The 27,916-nt window shown below is 51.3% G+C and overlaps 2 protein-coding genes, 1 long non-coding RNA gene and 2 other non-coding genes across 10 annotated transcripts; 3 read left to right on the top strand and 2 right to left on the bottom strand.

The window, feature by feature from the left end:
- Nucleotides 1–263: 263 nt before the first annotated feature.
- On the bottom strand, nucleotides 264–5,026 carry Lcnl (Lipocalin like). Of its 4 annotated transcripts, NM_001408963.1 has the most exons (6): nucleotides 4,621–5,026; nucleotides 2,951–3,084; nucleotides 2,526–2,596; nucleotides 2,338–2,445; nucleotides 601–702; nucleotides 264–454 (listed from the first exon to the last, which is right to left on the bottom strand). In NM_001408963.1, the coding sequence occupies exons 1-6, from the start codon at nucleotides 4,708–4,710 to the stop codon at nucleotides 426–428; spliced, it is 534 nt and encodes a 177-aa protein (NP_001395892.1). In that variant the 5' UTR covers nucleotides 4,711–5,026; the 3' UTR covers nucleotides 264–425. The 4 variants fall into 4 exon arrangements, with proteins under 4 accessions (NP_001395892.1, XP_063140616.1, XP_063140618.1 ...); XM_063284546.1 differs by having other exon boundaries at nucleotides 264–702; nucleotides 4,621–4,992; XM_063284548.1 differs by lacking the exons at nucleotides 2,951–3,084; nucleotides 4,621–5,026 and adding an exon at nucleotides 2,760–2,885.
- Nucleotides 5,027–9,963: 4,937 nt separating this feature from the next.
- Nucleotides 9,964–12,863, top strand: LOC100911266 (uncharacterized). The gene is made up of 4 exons (XR_591441.4): nucleotides 9,964–10,193; nucleotides 10,525–10,579; nucleotides 11,806–11,861; nucleotides 12,253–12,863. It is a non-coding gene; the product is annotated as an uncharacterized LOC100911266 (long non-coding RNA).
- On the top strand, nucleotides 10,651–10,782 carry LOC134478804 (small nucleolar RNA SNORA17). The gene has a single exon (XR_005503077.1). It is a non-coding gene; the product is annotated as a small nucleolar RNA SNORA17 (small nucleolar RNA).
- On the top strand, nucleotides 11,926–12,056 carry LOC120102017 (small nucleolar RNA SNORA43). The gene has a single exon (XR_005503059.1). It is a non-coding gene; the product is annotated as a small nucleolar RNA SNORA43 (small nucleolar RNA).
- A 456-nt stretch (nucleotides 12,864–13,319) lies between the features above and the next one.
- Dipk1b (divergent protein kinase domain 1B) lies at nucleotides 13,320–22,858 on the bottom strand. Of its 3 annotated transcripts, none has more exons than XM_039105361.2 (5): nucleotides 20,933–22,858; nucleotides 16,990–17,124; nucleotides 14,912–15,019; nucleotides 14,644–14,820; nucleotides 13,320–14,145 (listed from the first exon to the last, which is right to left on the bottom strand). In XM_039105361.2, the coding sequence occupies exons 1-5, from the start codon at nucleotides 20,993–20,995 to the stop codon at nucleotides 13,489–13,491; spliced, it is 1,140 nt and encodes a 379-aa protein (XP_038961289.1). In that variant the 5' UTR covers nucleotides 20,996–22,858; the 3' UTR covers nucleotides 13,320–13,488. The 3 variants fall into 3 exon arrangements, with proteins under 3 accessions (XP_038961289.1, XP_038961288.1, NP_001014200.2); XM_039105360.2 differs by having other exon boundaries at nucleotides 13,320–14,301; nucleotides 16,999–17,124; NM_001014178.2 differs by having other exon boundaries at nucleotides 13,320–14,301; nucleotides 20,933–21,073.
- Between the last annotated feature and the right edge of the window lie 5,058 nt (nucleotides 22,859–27,916).

Here is a 27,916-nt window from a genome sequence, read left to right as displayed (position 1 = left end):
CTGCCCGTACCCTATTCACCCCTTCCACACCACTAACCACCATGTAAGCTCTGCCCCCAACCCCATGCTCCTCTACATCTGCTCGGATTGTCCCTTGCTGTGCCCTGTGGCCCTATGTGCTGTGGCATGGCACTAATTCAGGGACCTGTGAATGTAAACGACCATCTTTCCCTTCTTGGTGATCACGGTCATATTTGAGTATCTGTCCACACCTAATTAACACAAAAAATTGGGGCCCACTGAACCCAATGAGACACACGTGATTGAGGGATATCGACCAAATTTATTGAATGCAGACTTATGGGGGACGAGTAGGTGTTGGGCCTGTGCTCTTGGACACTGAGAGTTCTGCATGTAGGTGCAGAGGTCAGCCAGGGTCCCAGCTCCTGCTTCCTGCATGCACTCTGCAGCACTCCCTCAGTGCACTAGGAATCTTGGACCAACTCACAGGCTTCTGTAGAGGGACAAAAGGCAGAGCAAACGTAGATGAGCTACAAAGTGTGACGCTGTTCCTGTGGTCGCTCTTGGACAGGAGAACTATCCAGAGCACAGGCCTGGGTGAGGATGGAGAAAGGGGGAAAAGAGGAAATTCCCTCCTACCAACATGGGGAGGGATAATGATCTTTCCAGTTTGGGGCATTTTACTCATCACAAACTCCTTGAAGATCCTCGGAGCATCTGGGTCAGCTTTCAGGGTGCGGCCTGCAGGGCAGATGGGGTGAAGCTGAGTATTAGGAGGGCGGAGCCTCCAAGCCCACAAGGAGAAGAGAGGAGCCCCACTCCAGGCTGGACAGGCAGCTCCTCCCAAGAGCCCCAGTCACTGACTGGAGCTGCTGTGCCAGGTACAGCATCTCCCCAGCCCAGACCTGAGGGCAGCCAGGAGGAAGCTTACATAGAACACCAGGCATCAGAACTGAATGAACTGAATGATTATGCTGTGGGACTTAAAACCCCAAGATGGCTCCCTTCTGAGACGTCCTAGGACAGGCCTGCCACCCTTCCAGTCCTGGTGAGCTGGAGACACATGTGAAAATCTCTGCACAGACACTCCTCCTGAGTTCAAGGATGCCTTGCCCTACCCTGAGCTGCACTACTGAAAGAGTACCAGGTGAGAAGACAAAGGGTCTAGGCATCAGTTTGTTCTTCCTCAAAACCAGGAACCAGCCTCTCCTAGTGGAACCCCATCTTCCATCTGGGCCAAAGAAGTTTACTCCACCACCCCCATCCTTCGTGGAAGAAAGACTTATCCAGCAATGGGAGGGTCCCTGTTAGACCTCAGTTTCTCTAGGGCTCCTGGAGGAGGAGGACATCCTTAGCCCAGGCCTTCCCTCTGGGACACTGTACTTTAGATATTGCACCCAGAATCCTTCCCAACAGGAGACATCACATTACTTCAGAATCCAACACAAGGCCCTTGCACATCACAACTTTGCCAGAAGCCCTGCTTAGTGTGGAGGTTTGTGCCTCCAATGAAATCGTGACAGCCAGAAAGAGGAGGGACATGAGAAATTCTGTGCAGTACCGTAGTAAGCAGTGGCTTGAGGAAACAAAGGTGTGTTTAGGAAGGTCCAAGGACCTCTAAAATCCTTGTTTGTAAGCAAAATGGCAGGGTATTTTGGACCCTGCTATACCCTAAAACCCTGCATAAGCCACTTCGGGGCCTTTTATGCCCAGAGTCTCCAACTGGTGAGTTCATTGGGGCCAGCACGGGAGGGGAAGAGGAGGTAGGCGGAGACCAAAGGTTGGCAGAGGAGTCCACTTAGTGACACCCGAGTTACAAAGGATCATGGGGACAGAGCTGCTGAATGCTCACACAGATAAGTGTGTGAGGGTTGCAGGAAGGACACATTGTCCTCAGTGTGCTGATAGCAGTGGCAGGCAGAGGTCTCCACCTGGCACTCCTGACCTTGGAAAACAGAACTTTCCTTGGGGGACATCCTACGCCTAGCAGGGTGCTGGGTCGTCTTCCTGTCTCCATCCACCCTATGAATGCTACAATCCCTCCCATCATGAAGACTGCTCGTGCTGCCCAATGTCCCCAGTGATTAAATGAGCCACCTGTTCAGAGCAGGACCGTAAAAAGGCTGATTAATGGAAGATGAGTGGTCAGGGGCTACCTGGGTCAAGAGTATGTGGGAATTTCTGACGCTAGGATTGGTCCTGTGAGAACTGAAGATCAAAAAAGGCCAAGGGCGTACACATCCCCCTCCTGGTGACTTCAGGGAGTGCAGGAGAGGCTCCCCAGGAGTAGAATGAAGCACACCAAGCAGAAAAACATGGGCCTGGTTCCTGTCTGTGCCCAAGAATCCGTCCTCAGAGACAGAGAGTGGAACTCACCCATGAGCATCATCATCTGGTAGTACTGATAGTTCATTTTGCCCCTGAAGTAGGCAATGGCGAAGCTCTTCCCGGGCAGGAAGTGGATGTAGATGACATGCCTCCACCCTGTGGGCAGCACAGCCACGTGAGAAGTCGGTCTCCCGCCGGGCCTTCCCTGAAGTAAGAACTGGAACCTAGCCACTTACACGTGAGGAATGTGCCAGGGTCCTCCCCCTCATACAGAGGCAGCTTGTACTGAATACAGCCGATGGGTTTCCTAGAACACAGAGTCCAAATGTGGCTCTTCCCAGGGCACACGCCCTTCCTTATTCCTAACTCTGGGGCCCATGCCGGCCTCTCCAGGAGCAAGCAACCCCATGCTGGAAATCCTCTCACCCTACTCAGCACTGGCACAGAACACAGCCAGTGAGATTCCTGACCTCATGAACTCTCAGTTCAGTGTCCTCAGAGCACCATTCCCACGCTTGCAGAGCTCAGCAGGCTGTTGCCCAGACAGCACAGAGGATCCTCGTTCCCTCAGTGAGTAGCTAAGGCAAGGCGGTATGCACTTAGCCACAGTTACAGTTGCTCAGCAGCAGCAGACAGGGCTACCCCCACAGAGGCCACTCACGTCAGGTTCATCCTGAACTCCAGCTCGTCAAGACCGTTTCTTTCGAAGGTGAAGGGAGGCAGTGGGTCCTTCCATCTCCATTCAGGGATAGGCATGTCTCCTGCCCAGCGCTTTATGTGCCACTTGCCTAAGAGCTAGAGTCGGAGGCCACGAGTACACGCGGTTGCAGGGAGAGAGGAATTAGGAGGGTGAGAGGTAGGAGGAGCATGTGGTTAGGTCTCGGTGCAGCATGGAGGGGTCCGAGATGCTGGGATGTCAGGAGTCCTGGTCACGGCTGTCCCTCACCAGCAGCCACAGCCAGAACCAAACAGACAGGGCAGAGGCCTCCTGGGAGAAACACTTCCCAGGAAGAGCCCTGACCACAGACTCTGCACAGCTATCCAGAAGGAGCTGAGAAGTGAGATGTGGAGGACAGGGCTGACCTTTCATTTCAGGGACAGGGCAGAAGAGACACGGCTGAGGAGGTGACCTGAGATAACCATGACGGTACCAGCTGACCACGGTCTGCCTCACTGTCTAGAGTCAACGTGCTAAGATTCCACCAAGAATGGACTCCTCAGTGTCCTCCTTAAGTCACTAGGCAGTTGGTGCTGTGTCCCCAGATACACAACAGTCACAGGGGCCTTAAACTGGATGAAATCTGGAATCCACTTATTGGAAGAATATAAGAAGTGTCTCTGGGTGTTGGGGATTTAGCTCAGCAGTAAAGCCCTTGCCTAGGGAGCGCAAGGCCCTGGGTTTGGTCCCCGGCTCCGAAAAAAAAAAAAAGAAAAAAGAAAAAAAAGTGTCTCTGAAGCACACACACACACACACACACACACACACACACATTCACACATTCACACACTCACAGACACACATACAGACACACACACTCACAGACACACATACAGACACACACACTCACAGACACACATACACACATACACACACACACTCACACTCACAGACACACACACAGACACACAAACACACACACTAACATACACACATACATTCACACATACACACATACACACACAAATACACACTCACACACACAGTCACACACACATACACACACATACACACACACTCACACACACAAACACACACATACACACTCTCACACACGAACACACATACACACTCACAGACATACACACACATACACACACATACACACTCACAGACACACACATACATATACACACATACACACTCACACACACAGACACACACATACACACTCACAGACACACACACATACACATACACACTCACACACACATACACACTCACAGACACTCACACACACATACACACACACAGACACACACACATACACACACACACACACACACACACTCAGACACACACACTGAAAGGAAGGAAGGAAGCCTATCCTTGGGAGTCTGGTTAGAGCCAGGACAGGATCCACCCAGCAAGCTCCCCCATCCCCCCAGCAGGCTCTTAGTCTCCAAGGGCACACAGTAAGAAGAAGGCATGACTGTGGCCTAGTGCCTGCTCAAGCCCCACTGCCATCTGAGAAGATCCTACCAAGCACAGGAGAGAGCTATCTCTTCAACACCACCTGTGGCTTCCATCAGCAAGCCGGAGACACACCCAGTCCAAGCTCTGACCTTGGAAGCCAGTTCCTATCCTCAGTCCTCACTCTCCAGGGCCATCACCTTCTCAGTAGTGGCAGGACTCAGAGGAGGCATCATGGCAGGGACCAAGGAGAGCAGCCCCAGCCCTGCAGTGAGTGTCAGCAGCTGCATGGTCCAGCTCAGCTCTGTGCTCCTGGCCTCTCAGCTGCTGCTGCTCCTGCTGCTCCTGCTGCTTGACTTGCAGGATTGCTCTGGAAGCAGAATCCTGCCTTCCCCAATCCACACCAAAGTCATTGTCCACACCCCTCTGTCCAGGAGACTGAAGTTTTGTTTGGATCGATGTGAATAGGTGAGCTAATTTGTAGAATTAGCCTTCCTCATGACTGCCTCTGGCACGTCTCAGGACCCTGGTCCAGTGAGAATATTCCCAGCGTGGGAAGTGCCCTACCTAGGAATTTGGAGCCACAAGGGTGATGCAAGCACACACACCCCTCACCCTCACCCCCACCCCCACCCCGGGGCTCACACCTTCCTCAGGAGCCAGGATCAGTCCTGGTCCTGAGGGATATGCAAGAACTGCTTGTCTACGCTCAGGCCTCAGTCCCCACCTCAGTCCCCACCCTGAGTGAAGTCTCCCTGCCTGCTGCTTCCTCCTGAGGTGAGACAGAAACACCAGAAGAATAAGCAGGCCCCAGGAAGAGGCTCTGCTGGGGCTTGATCTGGGTCAGCACAGAAGCAGAAGCTCTCAGACAAGCTTATAAACTGTGCTTGCAACAAAAATACACCCTGACCTCCTTAGCTATGGAAAAAGTCCTTCTGGCCTTTTTGACTGATGTTTCTGTCTTGTCACCTTGTAATCCTGTAACATGCATATCATGTCGCCTGCATACTGAGAACTAAAGAGGAGTTATTTGGATTTAAAAATAAAAAAAGCATGACTAAACATGTTTTCTTCACCTTTCTTTACGGTTTGTTTTTATTTATGTGTGTGTGGCACATGTGTGTGGGTATCCATGAAGGCCTAAAGAGGGCATCAATCACATGGACGTTGGAAACTGAACCTAAGTCCTCTGAAGAGCTGTGAGCGCTCTTAACCACTGAGCTATCCTTCCAGAACCAGGATGTGATTCGTCTTGACTGTCACCTTGATGAGATTTAGAATCGCCACGAAAGCCAACTGAGGAGGGAGAACCTACCCTGAGTCTGGGTAGCATCATCCCATGGTTGAAGTCTCCAAGACTAAACGAAAAAGACAAAGCAGGTTTGAGTAGCACCCATCCACCTCCCTCTCTGCTTCCTGACTGTACGGTCAATGCAGCCGGCTGCTTCCTAAACACGACTGTCATGACTTCTGTGTCAGGATTGCATTGTATCCCCTTGAACTGTAAGCCAAAACTATTTCTTCCTTCTTTAAGTTGCTTTAGTCGGGAATCGGGACAGTTCGACTCAATGTGCCACTTGATGAGATCTGAAATCACCCAGGAGATGAACCTCTGGCTGTCCCTGATTAGGTTAATTGCAGTGAAAGACCAACTCGTTGTGGGTGACAGCATTCTCTGGGCTAGGATCCCGGAGCGCCAGCATTCATCACTCTCTGCTCCTTGACAGGCCGTGTGGACTAGTTGCTTCAACCCTGCCACCGTGACTTCCCTATCATGCTAAACTGCACCCCAAATGCTTTCTGCTTAATCTGCTTCTGTCGTGGTATTTTATCACAGCAACGGAAAAGGAGGCCAAGACGGATAACTAAGACACAAGGTGACTGGTAGCAGGACGCAAGGCCAAGACAAGAGCCTGTTCTTTAGTGAATCAGGTTTGATTTCCAGCACCCACGTGGCAGCTAAAAACCTTCTGTAACCCCAAGTTCAGGGGATCTTACGTCCTCCTCCGGCCTCTGTGAACACCAAGACACAAGTGATGTACAAACATACATGCAGGCAAAACACTCATGCACATACACAAACAGAAGTGGCACCATGGCTTTGCTAAACATGGCCTTAGAAGCCAGTTCCTATCCTCAGTCCTCCCTCCCCAGGACCATCACCTGCTCAGTACTAGCAGGACTCAGAGGAGGCATCATGACTTGAACCTCAGAGAGCAGACCCAGCCCTGCAGTGTCAGCAGCTGCATGGTCCAGCTCAGCTCTGTGCTTCTGTGAGCCTCTGGGAACTTGTTTGCAGCAAGTATGAATCAACGTTTGATGCCTTGGGCCTGAAAACCCTTTAAATACTGGAAGCAGAGTTTGACAGGAACTTAGACAAAAACTGAGAGAAGATTGGAGTGGACAGCAGAGGCCCCAACTCATGAGCTTTCAGAGGGAAGCAACTCTATCCCAGGAAACGCAGGAACTGGCTTTCTGTCCTGCAGAGTGACAGAACCAGGATTTGAACCTAGATCCTGTGAGACCCATGAGGCCCACTGAAGGAGGCTGCATCCAGGAGCTTCAGGGGGGGACTCTGAGCTCTTAGTTCTGTGATCCTCTGTTCCTGGTACTAACAAACAGACAGGCCCCAGGACAGGGAAAGGCCCAAGCCCAGAATCAGCCCTTCTCACTCCTACCCTACCTAAGCAGAAAGATCTTCTAGTCTGGGGGGTGCAGGACCCTGGATACAAAGAGAAGTCAGTGGAGGACAGAGATTAGCAAGGAGTCCTAAAGTCAAGCTCTGGGCCTGGGCCTGCTCAGCTCTGAACCTTAGCCCAATTACCTATTACGTAACAAATAATCAAGGCTGCCTAATGGATTGAGGGAATTCATGGCGGCTAGGAAGCAGAGGGGGTGAGGGTGGGGTCTAGAGCCAAGATATATCTTTCAAAGATAGATATGTCTTTGTCTTCTTAGTGATGTATTTTCTCCAATGAAGCCCTATCCTGCACAGCTGGATATCTCCCAATAGTCTCTTCAATTCTGAACCCACTAATGGATTAAAACAGGTCAGAGCCTTCATGATCTGCTCGTCTTAGAAAACACCCTTGAAACATACTCAGAGAAGTACTGTCCTGATCTCCTAAATGTCTCCACCAACCAAACTTACAATCAAGATTAACCATCACTGGGGACTAGGGAAATGACTCCACAGTTAAGAGCTCTGATTGCTCTGACAGAGGATCTGGATTTGGTTCCCAACATCCACAGAGCTGTTCACAGCCATCTGTGACTCTAGTTCCAGGGGATCTGATGCACATACATGATGCACATACATATATGCAGGCAGAACACCCATATACATAAAATAAATAAATCTTTGAAAAGATTAGCCATTACATACTTTAAGAGCCAATTCATTGAAATAAGTTCCTCTCAACCCCCCCCCATCTAGGTAATAAGTCAATGATATTTACCCACCAAATATCTTTATGGCTCTGTGTCCTGGAGAACTCTGAATAACACATCTTATAACAAGAGATTTGTAACTCAAAACTCTTCTGTAAATAGAAGCCTAAGCCAGCTGGCCACAGTGAGTCTTCCCAAGCTCTTGAAGAAGAAGCATCGATGACTTGTCAAGCACTTCAGGAAACAAAGAAGGGACCAGTTCTTCAAACTGTGCTGCATGGTGAGATTGTGCTCTGTGGCAGAGGTTGCTCTGGCTTTCGCTTGCCCCTGACCCTTGGCTAGAGTTGGCTCTGCAGACAACACTGGCTCCTGAGAGGCCTCCAGGACTATGTCTACCTCAGAAGCTGAAACTCGAAGTGCTTCTGCAGCTTCTGGGAGCTCTGAGTCTCATGCTGGAACTCCAGGACAGTAAGCAGGCTCAAGATCTAACATTCGTGCTGGAATGATGCTGCGTCTCCGAAAGGAGTCTGTGATGAAGGTGAACTTGGCGGCAGCTGTGGCAATCCAGCCGCTTCTCATTCTGTCCTCAGAGACCTTGTTGCAGCTGGGGGTTGACACCCGAGCCAGCACAGCTCGACGGCTTCAGTCGGTTAGGGAGCTGACTCGAGATCCAGAGTTCACAGCGAGTTGTGCTATGGCTAGCCCAGGAAATGCTACTGCCTGTACCTGGAGTCCGTGTCAGAGCTGACTCTGAGTTGGCTATACCTGTGTGGATGGTGCTCCAGCAGCTGCTTCCTTCCATTTCCGTCAGCTGGAGATGGCTCCACACCTGTTAGCATCTCAGGGCCAATGCAGGGATCTCTTCTGGCATGGGATCTCGCCCAGTCACAAACGCTACAGCCAATGGTATGGTAGGCACCTGAATCTCCGTGGCCTTAAGACAGAAGTGAATTAAGAGGAAGCCTCGCCTCTTGTTGTTCCTACCAGATCTATTGGCAAAAAAAATGTTCACCCTGATGGATCTGGTCAATGCTTAACAGATCAAATGAGCTTCCTCTGACCTCTGCCGCTCAGAAATACTTCCAGAGTTCCCTCCCTCATTGTAATCGTGTGACTAGGGAACATTTCTTATTCCTGAGGTCTTAGTTCCCATCTGGATGATGATGGGCCCCACACTCACGTCTACTGTAAAGATTCAAGGCTTCGGGCCATGCATGATGGTTCACCCCTCAAATCTAGTAGTTGGAAGTTAGGGGCAGGATGATCAGATGTTCAGGTTAACTTCAACTACATAGCAAGTTTGAAGGAAGCCTTAGGCTGTATGAGACACTGTATCAAAAACCAGGAAGGAAAGGAGGAAGGGAGGGAGGGAGGTGGGAAGGCAGGTAGGCAGGCAGGCAAAATAAGAATTTATGAATTTGGGACCATCGGCAAGTGTGGCTGCCCTGGCCTACCAGTAATAGAAGAGTGCTGACTGGAGTGTCCCCAGGCTCACGATTTACCCCATCACCTGGGAGCCCTCATCAGTTTCAGGACTTATTAGACTTGTGATCTGTACACAGATCGCAGCAAGTCATTTGAGTGTATTATCTGCCTTTAAGCACGATCCTGAAGCAGAGAACAGGCTTCCTTCAAGAAGCTGCTGTGCACCTCAGATCCACAGACAAGCCCCCCAGGTGGGCCAAGATAGAAGCATCTGAAATACATGGACACTCCATAGCTCTTTACTGACTCATCCCCAAAGCTTGCTCGTAAAAGGGGCACAAATGGTCACCTCCTTGGCTCCTAAATACTGGTCAGCCAAAGTTTGTCCTCCCTCTTTGTGTGGAAGCTTTGGTATCACTAAGAACTTGGAAAGCAGCGCTGCCCCCACCAAAAACAAAAAAAAACAAAAAACAAAAAACAGGGAGTTTCGTAAGGAGGCGCAGGACTTCATGGGTCGTTTGAAAAGTCTTGTGCGCTTGTCAACACTCGAAATTAGTCTCTCAGATCCACTTGGCAAGGCAGAATGTAGGACCAAGCAATACAGAAGTCCTTGAGCTTCTGGAGGACTGGCCTATGACGCGCCGGCGAGGAACAAAGGGGTCACTAGAGGGCGCTGCACTTGGAGGACAGCGAGAGTCCCTCGCAGGCTGCCGTAGTCGCTTCTATAAAGGACGTGGCGTGGGGCTGCTCGGCCTCTCAGCGGCCATGACGGTGTGGTGTGTAGGTTCCTATCGTTATTGCTTCCGTTGTTGGCCTGGGGCGCCGCGGATGACCCTACATAGCCCTTGGCCGGCCACCGGGAAGATTGCGTCTCGTACTGACGATCGTAACAAAGACGCACCGTGCTTTCCTTCTGAGGGTTTAGTCGCCCTAATACGTGCAGCAGACTAGTCATGTGGTAAGGGGAAGGATAGTTCATGATGTGCCCGAGGGCCGGGTGGACGGCCCCCAGAAGTCCCAGGAGTGAAAGCCGAGGGTCCTGTCTGGGCTAGTACGCGGGAAGCCCTGGGTGGGGCTCTAGAGGGGTGCCCCCTTCCTGTTTAGCGTAATGCCGCAGAGTTGGAGAGACAGGAGAAAGCGGCGCAAATTTATTTGTAGAAAGCCCTAGCAAGGACAACAAATCTGTGGACTCATTGGAGTAGGGATAAAATACAGGCCTGGTGCAGTCTCCCAATGTGATGTTGCCGAGGTGTGTGCAGAATGATCGTTCCCTTCCTTTCCTTCTCTAGGAAGTTTGTCTGCTGAAAGTAAGCGCCCTCCCGGGAGGATGTGTTGAACTTTTGGGTAAGTTGACTTAAAGTTACGAAGTTTCGGATTAACGGTCGTGGTGTGGTACCAGGCACTTGGTTCAAGACCCTGCCCCTAGAGGCGTTGCAGGTGTGGCGGCTGTGTCACATTTGTGTCAGTAGGTGGCGGAGAGGAGAGAGGCTATGTCTACGCTCAGTGTTCTGACCGGTGAACATCTGAATGATTTGTAGCCTGACAATGCTCCCTAAAGCTGGAGGTGGGATTGTCGCCCCCGGTTGATGGCTGGCTTAGGTCATTTGATGGTTCTGCATATACCCAATAGAGGGGCCCGTCTGTAAAGAGAAGTTTCAGATAATTTGGTCTGTTGGAAATCGTGGAACCAGTAACCCTCAAAAGATCCTGGGACACAGTTTGGGTCAAGAGACTGTCTCAAGTAACAACAGTGGATTAGTTAGGGGTTTTTATTGCTGTGAAACGCCATTACCAAGAAGCAAGTTAGGGAGGAAAGGGTTTATTCAGCTTACACTTACACGTTGCTGTTTATTGCCAAAGGAAGCCAAGGCAGGAACCTGGAGGTAGCTGGTGCAGAGACCGTAGGAGTGCTGCTCTGCCTGTACAACTGTTCCAGAAGAGGCCATCAGAGCCTATTATAAACTACCGCGTGGTTGCTGGGAATTGAACTCCGCCTTCAGTGCTCTGAACCACCACTCCAACTCCAATCAAGGGATTGGGCTTTGACCTCTGCCTGGTTTTAAAGGCGTGCTCCGCCACCGACCCAGGAATGGCACCGCCCACAATGGGCTGGTCACTAATTGAGAAAATGCCTTACAGCTGGGCTCACCCGTAGGCATTTCCTAAGCTGAGTCTGATGACTGGAACTTGTTCCAAGTTGGCACAGAAACAGCCAGTATAGCCCCAAAGCTTTCCTTTGAGGAGATGAGTGGAGTTACTAGCTAAAGCTCTGAAGTGCTTGGCCGGCTATGTTGATGTGAGAAGATGGGTTTTCAAACTAGATATCTCCGCTGCTTGCTGGCTGGTGCCAGAAAGGCAGACTGCACGTTCTGTGGCCTTCACAATAGCAGGGCTGGAGTCTCCATCCCTGGTACCACAGGCAAGCGAAACTGATAATGGGGAGGGAAGTAGTGCCTGGTAATAGGTTCATGTTGCACCGTGACTTCAGAATATGGGAGTATAGTGGGACAGCTAACAGTGGTGGTGCAGCGCATGGATTAAGAGGGTCTACATTGTTTTCTTTGATACAGGAAGGTTGGTGACTAAACTCTGCTTGTGCTAACTGCCCAGCAATGACTCAGTTGAGGTAAGAGGTGGGCTGGACCCACTGGAGCGTGCTCAGATGGGATGTACGTGGCTGCCTTGAAGATGCTGTCCTAGAACAGCACCACAGGCCTGGCTCGGCTTTGCCTGTGACATTGGGGCAAAGAGCAAGTGGCTATTTCTACGCTCAGTGTTCAGAAGCCAGTGAGCACTAAGAATGGTTTGTAGCCTGACATTTTGCAGAGCCACAGTGGAATGGCACTGGGGTTTGGCTTTGCTGTTGGCCAGATGCCAAGCCTCTAGGGCTCACCAAAGGGTCACATGGTCAGCATTTTAGCAAGACAGAACTTTGGAGGTGTGTGTGAGTTTTCTAGAAGACCTTCTGAGAAGCTGGGAAAATACAAGAAATTATCCGTCCTTTCTTCATCTTCCAGATCCAGAAGCCAGGAAGAAGGAAGGGGGCCTACTTATTGGCCAAGATGGCTGATCGGGATGAGTGCAGATATGATTTTAGGCCGTGGGCCTGAGGTATGTCCTCTGACCTCACCAGTGTCCTACAGAACTCCCCATATGGCTTTGGGCAGCTCTGAACTTAACTCTGGTAGCCAGCCTATGTCTTAAGTTATGGACTGGATTTGGGTTGGCCTGGGTTTGACTGGTCTGTGTGTGGTAGTGGCACTGGAGATGGGGAACCTCTAAAACTCAACATCTCTACCTGACTGTACACGGTCTTAAAAGATATAATTATGAGTTGGGGGGGGGGGTTGGGGATTTAGCTCAGTGGTAGAGCGCTTGCCTGGCAAGGCCCTGGGTTCAGTCCCCAGCTCCGAAAAAAAAGAAAAAATGAGTTGGGGGGGGTGATAGTGGTCCCTCCCTATAGTTGAAGGCCAGCCTGGTCTACAAAGCAAGTTCCAGGGTGGCCAGAACTATTAAACAAATAAACCCTGTCTTGAAAAACTAAGAAGGAGAAAGAGTGATCTAGGAGGGGAACTGGCTGTAGTAGATGCTGTGACATAAATAAACTTGTCAATTTTTACGGCTGGAATCTTCCTTTGCTATTAAGTTTCTTCTCGTCTATCTCCCCTGGAAAATAAAGCATGCCAGAGTGAATGGTAAGATTTGAGGTTTAGTTTGGGCTGGAACTGGCTTTTAACAGGAGCTAAGCTTTCTGCATACTGTGAGCAAACATTTCCCCTAAGCCAGGAGACTGGTGGGTGGGGGGTGAGGCACAAGGACAGCACTACAGAAATGCTGCTCAGCTAAAGTGTCTGGAGCCCAGACTGGGGCTGCTGTTGTGTGCCATAGCAGATATTGCTCCTTGGTAGAGCATGATGCCTGTGGCAGAAATGCATAGGTCCACAGGTTGGATCCTTGGGATAGTGCAGAATTTCTAGAAAACAAAGGTTAGCATTAAAGACCATGACTTTATGTCCTTTCATTGGTGCCCAGACCAGAGCTCTACAGTCACCCTTCTTAGCAGCTGACCACACTATACCAAGTGTCACATAAGAGCCATTTATTTACATATTCAGAGGAATGGCCCCAGTGGGCCAGCCTCTGACAGGGACTCCTGCTGAGCTGGGATGAGTGGGGAGACTTGATTGCAGGGGGGTAGATAGCCTGTGGGAGTTCCACCCACAGCAGAGCCCAAGTGGCCGGAGCCTGCAGCCTTAAGAGTAGTTGGTGTTGGAGATCTCCCTCCAGAGTAAGGTCTTAAGGTGGCTAAGCACCAGAGAATGGTGAGCCTCAACCTGGCTGGCCAGTCCACTCAGTGTGGTGCATGTGCGAAGCTGTTTGCCCAGCTCCTCATAAAGGTCCGCAGGGGCTCCGGGCAGCAGATAGTCCCTCAGCAGCTCGCACACCTTGGCCAAGTTGGGCTGGATGAGGTCACCCTTGCACTGCCTCATGAGCTTGTCACATGGCGCCCTGCAGTCTCGCCCATAGATGCAGTCAGAGCTCTGCTCACAGTGGCGGCCCTGAAGGAAGCGACGCACAGTGGCCTCTGGGGCCACCTGCTGCAGGTCAGCCATCTTGAAGTCGTAGGTGGCTGTGTACCCCACATTGGCAAGTGTAGTCTCACACATGTAGAAGGTACCATAGGAACCATGGAAGAGCTCCTCTACAAATTCCAACAGGCCAATGGCGATCTTTGCACGCCATGGCCATGCAGGTCCAAACCACTGCTGGAGAGCCCTGTGCAGCACAGATGGTAGAAGGGGGCGCAAGGCAGGCAGCAACACTGCCCCGTGCCAGGAGCCGTGAGGGATGCTCTCGGTAAGGTAGAGGTCCCCGCAGTAGCCCAGCAGCCGGGAAGCATGCTCCTTCTCCTGAAGGGACAACAGCAGCAGGAACTCATTGCGCTGCAGCAGGGCCCACACAGACTTGGCTTCCGCCAGGGATACCCTGCTGTCCTTGTTGAAGTCCGCCATAAGAAGTATCTGGTCAACCAGCGCTGGCAGGGAGGGCAGGTCTCCTAAGTTAGCCTGCCATTTGAGACCAAAAGGAAAGCAGAGAAGCATACCTCAGCTGGAAGAGCACTCTGGTCTAGCCTGGTCTCTAGAAAATCAAGGAGTGCTGCCTGTACCATACACACCAGCTCTTCTCTGAGCTGTGCACACAGGCCACAGCACTAGCTTTGACCCTTGTTCCCATCTCCTAGTCCCTACTTTAACTACACTGGATGTGGAGTCCTCAAACTCCTGAGCCCTCACCATGCTGCCAGTTTGTTCCCACAAGCCCTGGGACGATGCTTCCCTGCCTGCCTCCTGCCCAGGTCTTTGTAGACATCCCCTGCTGTGGACTACAGTAAAGGTTTGCCCGCTAACCTTCAGGAAGCTGAGGGTCATCTCCCGAAACTCCTTGATGGAGGTGCCCCTGGTGGGCTTGTCAAACAGCACCAGCTCCCGCCTCGGGACTGCATCTGGCCAGGCCTTGGAGTTCAGCGCCTCTTCAATGCCACATTTGATGGTCACCTCTTTGTCTTGCCAGAGCCCACTGTACACCTGGAAGAGGTCACAGAAATATTGCCCTTAGATGCCCAGCATACACAGGCAGCAATCCACGCCAGTCCACCCCCCATGCGCAGCCGCACACCTGCTGGCCTGGGGCTGAAGACAGGCAGGTCCTCCACTCCACCTTCTGCAGCTCACACAGGTCCTGGCAGACAGAGCCCGAGATGATGCCTTTCTGGTACTGGTCACACTGAGGAGACAGGACCAGGGTATGGCTTAGAGCATGGTCACAGCCCTACCCAGCCTAGCCACACTCCTTTAGGAACCCCCAGGAAGGAAAGACAAGCAAAGGGAGGAGGGGGAAACCAACAGCAGCACTGACATGGATGGGTCCCTGTCCTGAAGCATGTAGAGGCTGCTGGAAATGGCTTGTCTCCCCAGAGAAGGGTGCCGCCGGACACTGCCATGAGTAAACAGGTAGCCAGGACCACAGGCAGGTTCCCCCTAACAGGATTCTCACTGCAGCCCAGCTGGGTCCTCAGCAGCAGAGCTGTGGTCAGGGTCAGATGAAAGCCACAAGTCCCACACGGGACCCTGATCGTGCCCAATGACTAAGCCTCAGGCTTTCCCCAGTGAGCAGCACCCTTTGGGCACCTAAGCCCAAAGGTCCCCCATAGAATGAGGCTGTCCAAGCTCTGGACCCAGCATGGCTGGGAACTCTTGAGGCCGCTCAGGGCACTCCTGAGAATTGTCCACATTCTCTATCCAGCACATTCAAATCCACTCTGACCTCTGTCCTGTTAAGCCTGCCCTGTTGGCTAAGGCAGAAGTAGCCCATGGTAGGGCCAGGCCTTGATGTCTACCTCAGGGTCCATCTGGACTCAGAGCCACCAACCAAGGAGACCCAGTACCTCAAACGGCCTGTCCAATCCTTCAGTTGCTAGTCACTGCCAGGCTTATCTGTCACCATCCCTAAAGAAATGGCATCCAGGGGCCCACAACTGCAGGGGGGGGGGGTTAACTTCCTGCCAGACTTGCCCCAGGCTATCTCATTAGCCAAAGGTTCAAGGAGAGCCTCTCATCAGATTAAATCAGCACTACCCAGTCCCTAGTCTAAGGGTGAAGAGCCTGGCTCTCACTTGGGTAAATTCCTGGATATACATCACTGGTTGCCATAGAGCCTGGTGTTAGTCAGAGCCAGGCTTGTTGAAAAGGGGGTAAAAAAAAAAAAAAAAAAAAAAAGTACCCAATACCACCCCCACCTTCACCAAGAAACTGAGCCAGTCAGAAGCACTGACTCAGCCATGTGACCCACAAAGGCCTGTGTCCTACGGCCACAAGAAACCGGTTCATCAGATAGAGATAGAAACAGGTGGCGTCATCCCGCCACCCTGTGGGCAAGCCCTCCAGTACAGGCCTCTGCCAAGACCCCATCAACACCAGTCATAGGACTCTGGGGGATGGGAGGGCCCTGCTACCCTGGACTCAACAGACGGAGAGGCGAGAGCCTACTAACCCTGTCCAGCGTTCCAAGGTGACAGAAAGGACAGAGTTCAAGAGGAAAAAAGCTTGCCACCAAGTCTAATGGCTTCAGTACTAACCCCAGAATCCACGTACATGTACACGTGTACGTATACACACACACACACACACACACACACACACACACAAACTGAGGTACGTTCAGCTGTCCTCAGGACTCCTGCTGTTCCCAGTCTCTAAGCCTCAGTTTCTCCATCTGAAGAGTGGGCCAGAGTGGGGATGCACTGAGTAGTTCCCACCTGCTGAAAGCCTGTCTAGGACCTGAGACTACAACCAAGGGGTGAAGAAGGCACTGTCTCCTGTCTGGCTCCCATCACCAATCACAAGGAACAGAGTGGGCACACTCACACAGGCACTATCGTGCAAGCATGTACCCCCACACATGCACTCACAGGACATCCACACTTCAACAACAGCTCCCTAGAGAGGACACAACACACTCCGCCTCACAACCTGCTTTCAGGACTGGCCAGGCAGCCCTCTCCAGGCCATTCTAGTCTCTCTGCAAAACAAGCCATGTTTCAACATTTAAGTTCACCCTGAGAATGTGCAGCAGCCAATTCTCTCCCCTTGACCTCCCAGCCCTCTCTACTCCCCCCACCTCCAAGCCCACCTCCCCACCAAATCTCTGAGGACCCCACGAGCGAGGGTCAGGGCTCAGGGCCCAGGCAGACTTACGATCACCACCTGACAGACGTGCCCTCGGCAGAGCTCTGAATAGGACGAGTAGTGCACATAGACCATCCAGCTGCCCACGAAGATGCCCAGCCAGACCAGCAAGACATACTTGACCCTGAGGCCTGGGAGCCGGCCCTGTGAGAGAGGGACTGGGTGAGGAGGTGCCCATCTGTGGACCCTCTTCACCCACAGCCAAGTGTGGCCTTTGGACCTTTCACAGCCTTTCAACCCAGGTAGCATTCACCACCTCCAGGGCTGAGAGCTGTCCAGCTCAGCACTCAACCATATTGTGCACATGCCAGGGTCTGCAGCCATGGGCTCTCCGTCAGGGACAGGTAGACGGTTCAAAGTGAGGAGAAGCCTAAGCTGAATGGAAATACCTTTTACAGCTGAGCAGCTGAGCCATCAGCCTGAGGCTAGTTCAGCCACTCCACAGACATGACCCTTTTTCCCACTGGTCCCCTTGAGCAGGAAAAGGAATATGAAGGGTCAGGGCCCAACAACCCTCCTGCACCCTGGGAAGCAGTGAAAGACATGGGGTCATGCACCCACAGTCACAGCAAGGGTCAACAGCCAGAATCCATCCACGAGATAGAGACCCCACTCAACCTCAGCAGGAAGTAAGTGAGGCACCTGCCACCCCCGGGATGATGTCACAGAAGGACACCTCCTGTGAGACTCAGTTCCCCAGAGTCCTCAGATGCATAGAGGCAAACGGTGAGTGTCAGGGGCAGGGTGGGCTGTAGGAACAGTCGGGGTGGGAAGGTGAGCCTTCTGTGATGGACCGTGCCAGTGTCTCCACGTGAGTGTCAATGCATACTGCGACATATGTCCAAGTAGAGATGAACAGGATAGGATATTTCAGGCTATGCATTTGGCCACAATTTCTTTTAAAAAGTTGGTGTGTATCAGGTGGTGGTGTCCCCCTACCTTTAGATTCCAGCACTTGGGAGGCAAAGGCAGGCAGATCTCTGTGAGTTCAAGGCTGGCCTAGTCTACAGAGCGAGCTCCAGGTCTACACAGAGAAGCCTTGCCTCAAAACAACAAAAAGCCAGCAGTGGTAGCACATGCCTTTAATCCCAGCACTCAGGAGGCAGAGGCAGATGGATCTCTTGAGTTCGAGGCCAGCCTGCTCTATGGAGTGAGTTCCAGGACAACAAAGGCTACACAGTGAAACCCTGTCTCAAACAAACAAAAAGCTATGTGTGTGGTGGACACACTTCTGTAGTCTTACCAGTGGGGCTCTTATAGGAAGAAACCAGCCTGGTTCCCAGCACCCACTCAGCCATCTGTAACTCCAGTTCCAGGAGACCTAATGCCTCCTTCCAACCTCCTCCAACACCAGACACACTCATGATATACATATATACATTCAGCTAAAATACTCATAAGTCTGAAAAACATTTTTAAGATAGAAACCAGGAAAAAAAAAGAAAAGTGGATAGTCCCAGCTTCACAACTCTTGACGAGGGTGAGCCTAAGACCTTTACTTCTGTGGATGTGCCAGGTCAGCCTGTCAGCCTCACCCCTCCGCCTTGATTTTCCCAGCTGACAGGTAAGAAGAGCACTAGTGGGTAGGAAGAGGTCTGGTCTAGGTGCTAAGGACACTGGCTTCCACCAAGTACTCCAAGCAGTGTCCAAAGTTGACAGCCAGAGACAGCTGGATGCCACCTCCCTCCCCCCTGCCTACCCTGGACAATGGCAGTCCCTGCGGGGAAGGGACTGGGCTTCCAAGTAGCTTGTCACATGGGGCTAGATATCCTTGATCAGCCACAGAGACCAGGCAGCAGAGTGAAAAGGAAGGCCAGACTTGTGGGGCAGCATGTTGGCCTTTCTGCTCAGGTGGGAAAATGTTCTGGGACTCAGAAGCCCAGGAACCACACAGTTCTGAGAGGAAGCCTCCTCAGAAGAGGCAGTGCAGATCCAGGGGAGGGGATCCCCAGCCGCTCCTTCCCTTCCCTTCTCTTTATTGCTTGTCATCTTCCAATGAGAGAGCCACACCAGGAAGCAAATCTTATAAAAGAGATTTATTGGAGGGACCAGGGAGAAGAGGGACAAATCCAGGAGTGGCTGCCTGTGCTCCGGAGAAAACAGATAGCAGGGAACTAGACAAAGCATAATGCTTATATAGGGGGTCTTTGGGGTGGAGCTTTCCAGGGGGAAGATTTCCAGACTGAGAATTGTTAGGATTTCAAGTCCTGGGCTTGGGGCAGCTCAGGGTTTGACTGGTGGGCTTTCCTGGTCAGGGACTGGTGGATGTCCCTATTCAGGGATTGGAAGTCTTTGTTCAGACTTTTCACCTAAGATGAGCATAACCCAGGGAGGGTCCTGTTGAGGGGCTGGAATCACAGTTATGGCAGAGAGGACTCCTGCAGGGACCTGGCCACTTTCCTACCCTGAGGGCTACAAAGTTACAAAGGAAGTCCACCACAGGAAAAGCTTTTCCCTGCCCCTAAGTGGCCTGAATGACCGACACAACAACCCTAGAGTTGGAACTACTACTGAAGTCAAACATTTCCTGTGGCCTCCTGTGTACCAGCGGCCAGAGTCTGAGAAGAGAACCAGCCAGCATCCCACTTTTGGACCTGGGAGTCATGCTGAGCTCAAGTTTAACCCAGTTCCCTCGGGGCTAGAACAAAAGGAACCTCTTCCACAGGAACAATGCTCAGCTCTTCTAGAACATTCTTCCAGAAGGTTCTTCTAGGAGATACCTCCTACTCTGGGGCATGGCTCTGTGGACATCCCCTGGGACCCTCTTGGCCTGGCACTCAGCCGTTCCTTGCGTATTTGTCCAAAACGAAAACAGGAAGACCGAGAAACTGCAGGGGACACTGTTGCTGTGAGCAAAATCAAAGGGTTTCCAGCCACTCCTAGAGCAAAGGGCCACGGGAGACAGCAGGTGACCCAGATGGTTTACCTGGCCTTTGTGTAACCCAGCTCTTCTCCAGGATCCCTGAGCCTTTGCAGATCCTTACCCCAGGGTAGGTCTTACCACAGAGGTACTCAAAAGCTCGCACAGGTTTCTGCTCCTTAGTGGGGTACAGGTTGGCAGGCCCTAGGCCCGTAATTGTCAGGGCTGAACAGTCCAGCTCCAGGGAAGGTGAGAAGGTTGTTACAGGGGTAGTAACTGCACAGTGAACTCTCTGCCCAGGAAACCCAGGCCATGCGCCAGGTGCCCCAGTGTTTCCCAGTCAGGGAAGCTGAGGCAGACACTTAGTGAGTGTCTCTCTGAGCCAGCCCCACTAGGAACTGTCCAAAACTCCTCTCCTGCCACTCCTGGGTCCACCCACTGCTGAGTCAGGGCCTATCTATCCTTCAGTGCTAGGGGTTTGGATACACCCCATCTCCTGGCACAAGAAGGGTCCCCCATACACCTCAGGTCACACCCAACCCAGAACTGAGCATGGATCATAGCACAAGCAAGCTAAGGCCTCTGGAAGAGGGCAGACAAGGGCATCTGGGCCTGGAAGAGCTCTGCATCCAAAAGGCTTCAGTCATCACCCTTTATCTAAAACAGTCTAAGGCAGGCCAGGCCCCGGGACAAAGGCATCCTCCGGCATCCTCAAGCATCCTCCAGCATCCTCGGGACGGCCCTGCAGAGAGACCTCTGCCGGACTGGTGAATACGGGCTCTGAGGACCCGGGCAACCAGAGGCTGGAGCCCAGTGGCCTGACCCCATCACCTCAAAGCATGAGCGGAGGGGCCTCTTCTGCAGATAGGAGCTGGTCCTCCACTGGCCCAAGGTCACCATAGCCCCTAGTTCCAGCTGTCTCAAGGACTGGCCAGGGGCTGGATATGTCCCAAGTTTGCTATCCCGGAATTTTTTTTTTGAAGTAGCAAAGGGAAGAAAGGACTTCGATGCGCCCGCGTGCACCCATCGACCCCTCGCTGTCCCACGCCCTGCCCCTCCCCGTGTGGCAGCACCTGGCCGGCTGCCGCTTACCTGCAGGCCCTTAGAGAAAGGGCAGAGGAGCACTAGGTGCACCAAGCGCCGCAGCCGCCGCATGATGGGCTCCGGCCCGGGCTGCGGAAGCCCGCGGCTGGCTCGGCCTCAGCCCCAGCCCGGCCAGGCCCGCAGCGGCCGCCGCTCGCTCTCCATGCGGGCCGCGCGTCCTGGGCCCACGTTTAAGGCGAGGCGCGTGCCTTTCTGAGGACCAACTGAGACGCACGCGCAGGGAGATGGCCGGGAGGAGGGGCGTGCACGCGCGGCAAGATGGACAGGAGGGGCTTCGCGCGTGCGCGCACGAAGACAAACCGGAGGGGCGTGCACGCGCGTGGGAGGACCGGCGCGCGGCCCCACATCTACTCTAGCCCTTCCGCTGGGGACCTCGCCCCCTGCGGTCTCTGCGGACCGCTACAGCAACCCGGACCGAGCACGGAACACCGGGGCAGGGCTGGCGCTGAAGACCTGTAGGGCCCCCGCCTGCGCTTGCGCATTTCTTCCACCTTTTCAAGGGTAAAAGACGTTGATGGATCGGTCCCCATCCCTCTCCGGTATGCACGTGCGGTCAGTCCTGCGGCCACCACCGCTGACTGGGACCAAGGCATAGGGAAGGATCCACAGCCCCCACGGTCAGCAACTTCTCCTGAGAGCCAGTCTTTTCCGATTTCTGCCCATGGACAGACACGCCTCTCTCTGTAACTCTCATTTGGGGTGATTAGGAAGGCAGCAGCTGACCCCTTGGTGAGGGGCTTGTTGAACTTAGCATTTCCATTCCCAGGGAATACGGAGGCTAACCGCCTTCCCCTGTGCCCCAGTGCTGCCCATATATACACTTTGCAAAATGGTGATAAAAGACAGCTTTAGTTTAAAGATGCTAATTACTTCGCAATTACTGAACCAGGCCAGCCTTCTCTTCATAAAAGTGGAGCAAGTGTCCCATGAGCCCTGCTGAAGGGGTTGGATTTATAAACTAGAAAGGCGGAAGAGAGCTGGAGCCAAGAGCAGGTCACAAAACAATTGGAAAATATCAAGTCTGTATCCCAGAAACCAAGAAGAAGCTGGGGCAGAAGGATCGATGTAAGTTCAAGACCAGCCTGGCCTATGTTTCAAATTCCAGGCTAACTAGAAACTCAAAGGGAGACCCTGCCTTGACCCTTCCTTGAGGAAGGAAGGGTGAGAGGGCAGAAGAGAGGGACAGAAGGAAGGAGGGACAGAAGAAACAAGGAAGGAAGGAAAGGAGGGAGAAAAGAAAGAAGGAAGGAGGGGTTGGGGATTTAGCTCAGCGGTAGAGCGCTTGCCTAGCGAGCGCAAGGCCCTGGGTTCCGTCCCCAGCTCCGGAAAAAAAAAAAAAAAAAAAAAAAAAGGAAGGAGGGAGGGAGGAAGAAGAAAAGGAAAGAAGGAAGGAGGGAGAAAGGAAGAAGGGAAACACGCAGGGATTATTTCACGGCAACAATTATAAACGAGCTGCTTAGGCAGTTTGACTATTTTATTGCGTCTTTAATTTTGATTTTGCAGGTCAGATAAACAGTGTAGTTTACGTTTGGTGACAGGGAGGCTGGAGGAATGACTCAGCAGCTAAAAGCACTTATTGTGAAATGATAAGGATTGAAGTTCAAGTTCCAGCATCAGTGTAGCCAGTCGAGCATCCTGCAAACACCTGTAACCCAGGTTACAGGTTGAGGTGAGCCAATCTAGAACGGTTCCTCAGACGCGCTGCCTCACAGCCTAGCTGAAAAACAGCCTGAGGTTCAGGGAGAGACCCTGCCTCAAAGGAGAAGATGGAAAGTGAGAGAAGAAAGCACCCAACACCCACTTCCGGCCTCCATGTGCACACAAAGATGCACCACCCCTCCCCCATGCATGACCCTCACCTTTCCTCACATATAAATAATCAAATCTTGTAATAAAAAAACATGAAGCTTGGTGACAGACTTGTGGCATAGGTAAATATTTTTATATTTCAGTCTGGTCTTCTAGGGGTACAATGGCCATCTGTAATGTCTGTAACACACACCTGTATGTATATGTGTTTGTTGTGTATGTGTGTGTGTGTGTGTGTGTGTGTGTGTGTGTGTGTGTAAGCCAAAGGTCTGTCAGATGTTTTACTCTCTCCACTTTACTTTTTATAAGATTTTGTTTTGTTTTTAAGGGTTTTTTTTTAAGATCTGTTTTTATGTGCGTGTGTGTGTGTGTGTGTGTGTGTGTGTGTGTGTGTACGCACGTGCACACACGCTCACGCCACACCCTGGAACTGAAGTTACAGATGGTTGTGAGCTGCCATGTAGGTTCTGGGAATTGAACCTGGGTCCTCTGGAAGAGCAGCCAGTGCTCTTCACCACTGAGCTCATAAGATTATTTTATTTTTATTTCATTTGTCTGAGAGTTTTGCCAGAATTTATGTGTATCTTATGTGTACCACATGTGTGCCTGGTGCCCTAGGGGTCAGAAGAGAGCATTGGCTCTCCTGGAACTGGAGTTACAGATGAAAATTGCCACATGGGTACTGAGAACTGAACCCAGGTCCTCTGCAAGAACAAGTGCGCTTAACTGCTGAGCAACCTCTCCAGACTCTTCTTGCTCTCCGGTGTCTCAGGGCACTAGTCCCCGGGTAAACGCTCTCCCCCACACAAACTCTTGGTTCCTGAGAATTGGTTCTTAAGTGGCGATCAGGTAGACTTTGACACAATATCAAGTCCCACATTTTTCTGTGTTGTTTTTGTAAGGCACTCTTATGTAGCTCAGACTGATCTTAATCTCCCTGTGAGGCCAAGGATGAGCTTGAACTCCTGACCATTCTGCCTCCACTTCCCAATTGCTAGGATTCCAGACCTGCCTACTACACTAGGCCACAAGTGTACACGTCTGGCAAAAAAACTTAAAAGGATAGTCATGAGCCCTCAAGAGCTGAGGATGTCATTCAATAGGTAAAGTGCTAGCCTAGCATAAAGCCTAAATTCCACCCCCAGCTGCATATAAAATGAATACTGAAACACACAGCTGTAATCCCAATATTCCAGATGTAGAGGCAGTAAGATCAGGAGTTCAGAGGCATCCTCAACTACAAGGGGAGTTCAAAGGTAATCTGAGATCTGAGAGGGGAAGGGAAGTACTCAGCGTACAGAGAGTAGAGTCACTGCTACCTCTGTGCCTTGGGTGAAGCCTGTCAGGTTTCCCAACCATAAAGCCCCTGTGTTCCCTTCCCTCTGTGACTGGTAATGATCTCAAAGGTGACTCTGTGACCTTGGGAATGCCCTGTTCCTCCCCTGTGTTCACCTTGTCGCCTGGCATCCACTGGCCCGGTGCTTGAGATTGCTGATTACAGAGTACAGCCTCTGAATCCAATCCGTCCGGTCTGTTCTTCTTTACTTCTTCTATTGTGGTAAATAAGCACAGCAGATATTACCCACATTCCTGTGCTTACCAACTGCCGCCATGTTCTTCATCTCACACTGAAACCATTGCCTTGCCCCACCAAGTCCCTGACAGACACACTCCTGCCCCCTCTCCAAGCCCCTGACGCCCACCCCTCCAGTTTCTCTCTGCTGCTAATACCTTTAAGGACCTCAGAAATAGAGTCCACAACACTGGTTTCTTTTACTGAGCATCTTAACCCCAGGGTTTACGTTGTAGCATGTGTCAGAATTTACTTTTCAAAAATTATTGGCTTTGTTCATTTTATGTGTATTTTGTCTGTGTGCAATGCATGGTTGGTTTCCACAGATGTCAGAAGAAGGCAACAGATCCCCTGAAACTGCAGTTTCAGTTGGTCGTGAAGGACTATGAGGGTTTTGAGAATTGACCTCAGGTCCTTTTGAAGAGCAGCAGTCTCTTGTGGGGGGGCTGCTGGGGGTAGTTGGTCCAAGAAAGGATTTCTCTGTGCACCCCTGGCTTTCTTGGAACTCACTCTACAGATCAGGCTGGCCTCCAACTCAGAGATCCACCTCCTCTGTCTCCAGGTGCTGGGATTAAAGGCATGGCCTGATGTATTCTTTTCATTCTATAACCAGAATTATAACTTGTAAATTGCTTAGTACTTCTGTCTGATTTTTGAGGACTGGCCCCCTGGCTGGCTTTCACACCAGAATAGGACTTTGAGGCAGCTTAAGCTAAGTCCAGAGAGGAACATTTGGAAACATCCATTTATATAGAATTTTACTGATGTTGGGTAGAAACATAGCATTTGGACAGCATGGTGGTATGTAATCTGTCATAGGAGGCTACAAGTTCAAGGCCACCTGAGCTAAAATGAGACCTCAGGGCTGAAGACACGGGTCAGCATTTAAGAGCACCTACTGTCCTTCCAAAAACCCTGGGTTTATTTTCCAGCACCCACACGGTGGCGTGTACAGCCAGCTGTAACTCCAGCACCAACGGATTCCACACGCTCTTCTGACCTCTGATGGCACTGCACGTGATACAAGTATATTACAAGCAGGCAGAACACCCATACACATTTTAAAAATAAAACTCATTTTTAAAAAAAAATAAGACCTGGGCTAGAGAGATGGCTCAGTGGTTAAAAGCACGGACTGCTCTTCCAGAGGTCCTGAGTTCAATTCCCAGCAACCACATGGTGGCTCACAGTCATCTGTAATGAGATCTGATGCCCTCTTCTGGTGTCTGAAGACAGTGATGGTAGACTCATCTACATAAAATAAATAAAAAAAAATTTTAAAGTGAGACCTTATCTTAAAAACAAAGTATGTGGGGGTTGGGGATTTAGCTCAGTGGTAAAGCGCTTGCCTAGCAAGCACAAGGCCCTGGGTTTGGTCCCCAGCTCCGAAAAAAAAAAAAAACCAAAGTATGTGTCCCTTGCATTCCTCTCTTCCTGCATTCATCGTGATATAGGAATAATGTGTGTGTGTGTGTGTGTGTGTGTGTGTGTGTGTGTGTGTGTTTCTGAAGCAAGTTTTCACATAGCCCAGTCTAGCCTCAAATTGGCTGGCCTTGCCTCCTAATTCACCTGCCTCTGCTTCCCAAGTGTGAGCTGCTGCGCCCTGCATTCCAGGACTGACTCTGGGATGACCTTTTACCCATTCCCTAATTAGTGAGCCTCCAACTTCCTCCACAAAATCAGAGGACTTCCTCCCCAACTAGGAAATGACTTCTAAGAGCCTGCAGTTAGTGAAATAACAAACTGACTTAGAATCAAACTTCTCCCTTCCTCAGCCAACTTTCTGTGCCGCTGCAAAGCCACTGGCTAAAACCCACAGCCCTTGAAGACTAGCATGGGCAAGGTCACCAGAAAGTACGCCTTACCTCCAGGGACTCACCTGTGCTGTTGTACTGGTGTAGTTGCTATGGCAACCGCATGGCTCAACTAAATGCTGTGTACGTTGATCATATCTCCATGTATATTGGGAAGAAGTTTGCTTGAAACCAAGTTGAATCCTACTCTTCTTCAAGAATTAGGGGCCAAGACAGCTAATGACAGGGAGAAACTCCAGGGGAAAAAAACCCCTCAGACTGTGATCTCAGACTGAAAGCCCCCGTCAGTAGAGTGGTGAGCGAAGCCTCAACATCATGACTGACGTGTGGACTGTGGTACTAGGCGGCATGCCCATTCCAGCAGGGCCTTTGCACACGTGCCCACTTCACGCCAAGTGCCTGTGCTATGCATTCGTCATTCACTTACTCTCTGCACTTAGCCTTCAAGAATACCTGGTTCATCTTGGCACTACCATTTTGAGCAATGTGATGTGTGTATGTGTGTATGTGTACATGTGTATATGCATGTATGTGTGAACATGTATGTATGTATCTATGTGTATGTACTGTGTATATGTGTCTGAATATATGTGTGTACATGTGTGTATGTATGTGTGTTTACACATATGCATGTGTGGTGCTGAGGAAGGACTCCAGAATCCTGTGCATACTAGACAAGTGCTTTGTCTCAACTCTTGGGCAGATGGAGTGATCCATTGGCTGCCTTCCCAAGTCTCTCCATATCCTATTCCCTAGGACCTGAGCTGTGACTTTATTTGGGAGAAGGGTCTTTGCCAGAAGTGAGAAGTCAGGCGTGTCCGGGACCATATTCACACTAGTCCTCCAGAAGAGGACCCAACCTCCCCTACTCAGGGCCTATGGCTCCTAGTGTTCCCTGGCTTATGGCCACAGCTCTCCAGTATCTGCCTCTGTCTTCTCTCCTCAAGGACATTTAGGAAGAAAGCTGCCTGGGCTGGTCTCATCTCAAGCCCTTGCCTTGACCCAGGAGATGACTCAGTTGTTTGGTTGACAAAGCACTTACCACACAAATGTGAGGCCCTGAGTCTGATCCTGAGAATCTCTGTAGACAAGCTAAGCATGGCGGTGGCAGTGGAGGTGGAGGCAGGAGGAATTGCTGGTCACCCAGCCCAGTCTAATCAATGAGCTCCAGGTCTCAGTGAGAGACCCTGTCTCAGAGAACCAGACAAGCATCTCCTGAGAACAACATCCAAGATTGCCTCTGGCTGTCACACATGGGCACATGCATGAACATGCACGCATCACACACACACACACACACACACACACACACACACACACACACACACCCTTGCCTTAATTATACCTGAAATGATCCTTGTTTCCAAATAAGATCTCATTCATAGGCTCTAAGTAAACACCTCGATATACTGCAGTGACAAAATCAAGTTACAAAGCCAAATGCTTAGTATGATACCATTTTCCTGTTGAAATTGTATATACTGGCAGAGATGCAGATGTGGGAAAACAGCTGTCACTGAGAGTTGTCATTTAGGGGTGACCTTGGGGAGGGAGGGGCTCTGCTTCAGTGTTTCACAGAGACTTGCTACCTCTGCCTCTGTAGTTCTGGGATCAAAGGCAAGCACCACCAACTCCAAGCTGAGCTCCTGAGTGGTCAAGACTTTCATGACTGAAAAGGAGGCCTCAAGAACTGGAAATGTGTGTGGTCGCATAACTGCCGAGCATGCCCAAAGTCCTGGGTTCAATCTCCAGAGGAGGGAGGGAGACCCAGCCCAT

This window comes from Rattus norvegicus, chromosome 3 (assembly GCF_036323735.1).
Source record: "Rattus norvegicus strain BN/NHsdMcwi chromosome 3, GRCr8, whole genome shotgun sequence".
Lineage (NCBI taxonomy): Eukaryota > Metazoa > Chordata > Mammalia > Rodentia > Muridae > Rattus > Rattus norvegicus.
Note: the sequence above shows the minus strand (reverse complement) of the source record. Positions and strands in the feature narration are given on the sequence as shown.

Excerpts from the sequence above, each read along its gene's own strand:
- Lcnl (XM_063284546.1), bottom strand. The coding sequence starts at position 4,710 with ATGCAGCTGCTGACACTCACTGCAGGGCTGGGGCTGCTCTCCTTGGTC. Across the intron at positions 2,597-2,950 it reads GAGTTCAGGATGAACCTGAC|GAAACCCATCGGCTGTATTC; the intron begins GTGAGTGGCCTC and ends TCTGTGTTCTAG. Across the intron at positions 2,446-2,525 it reads CCCTGGCACATTCCTCACGT|GGTGGAGGCATGTCATCTAC; the intron begins GTAAGTGGCTAG and ends TGCTGCCCACAG.
- Dipk1b (NM_001014178.2), bottom strand. The coding sequence starts at position 20,995 with ATGCGGCGGCTGCGGCGCTTGGTGCACCTAGTGCTCCTCTGCCCTTTC. Across the intron at positions 17,125-20,932 it reads CTTTCTCTAAGGGCCTGCAG|GGCCGGCTCCCAGGCCTCAG; the intron begins GTAAGCGGCAGC and ends CCTCTCTCACAG. Across the intron at positions 14,302-14,643 it reads TGACCCTCAGCTTCCTGAAG|GCTAACTTAGGAGACCTGCC; the intron begins GTTAGCGGGCAA and ends CTCAAATGGCAG.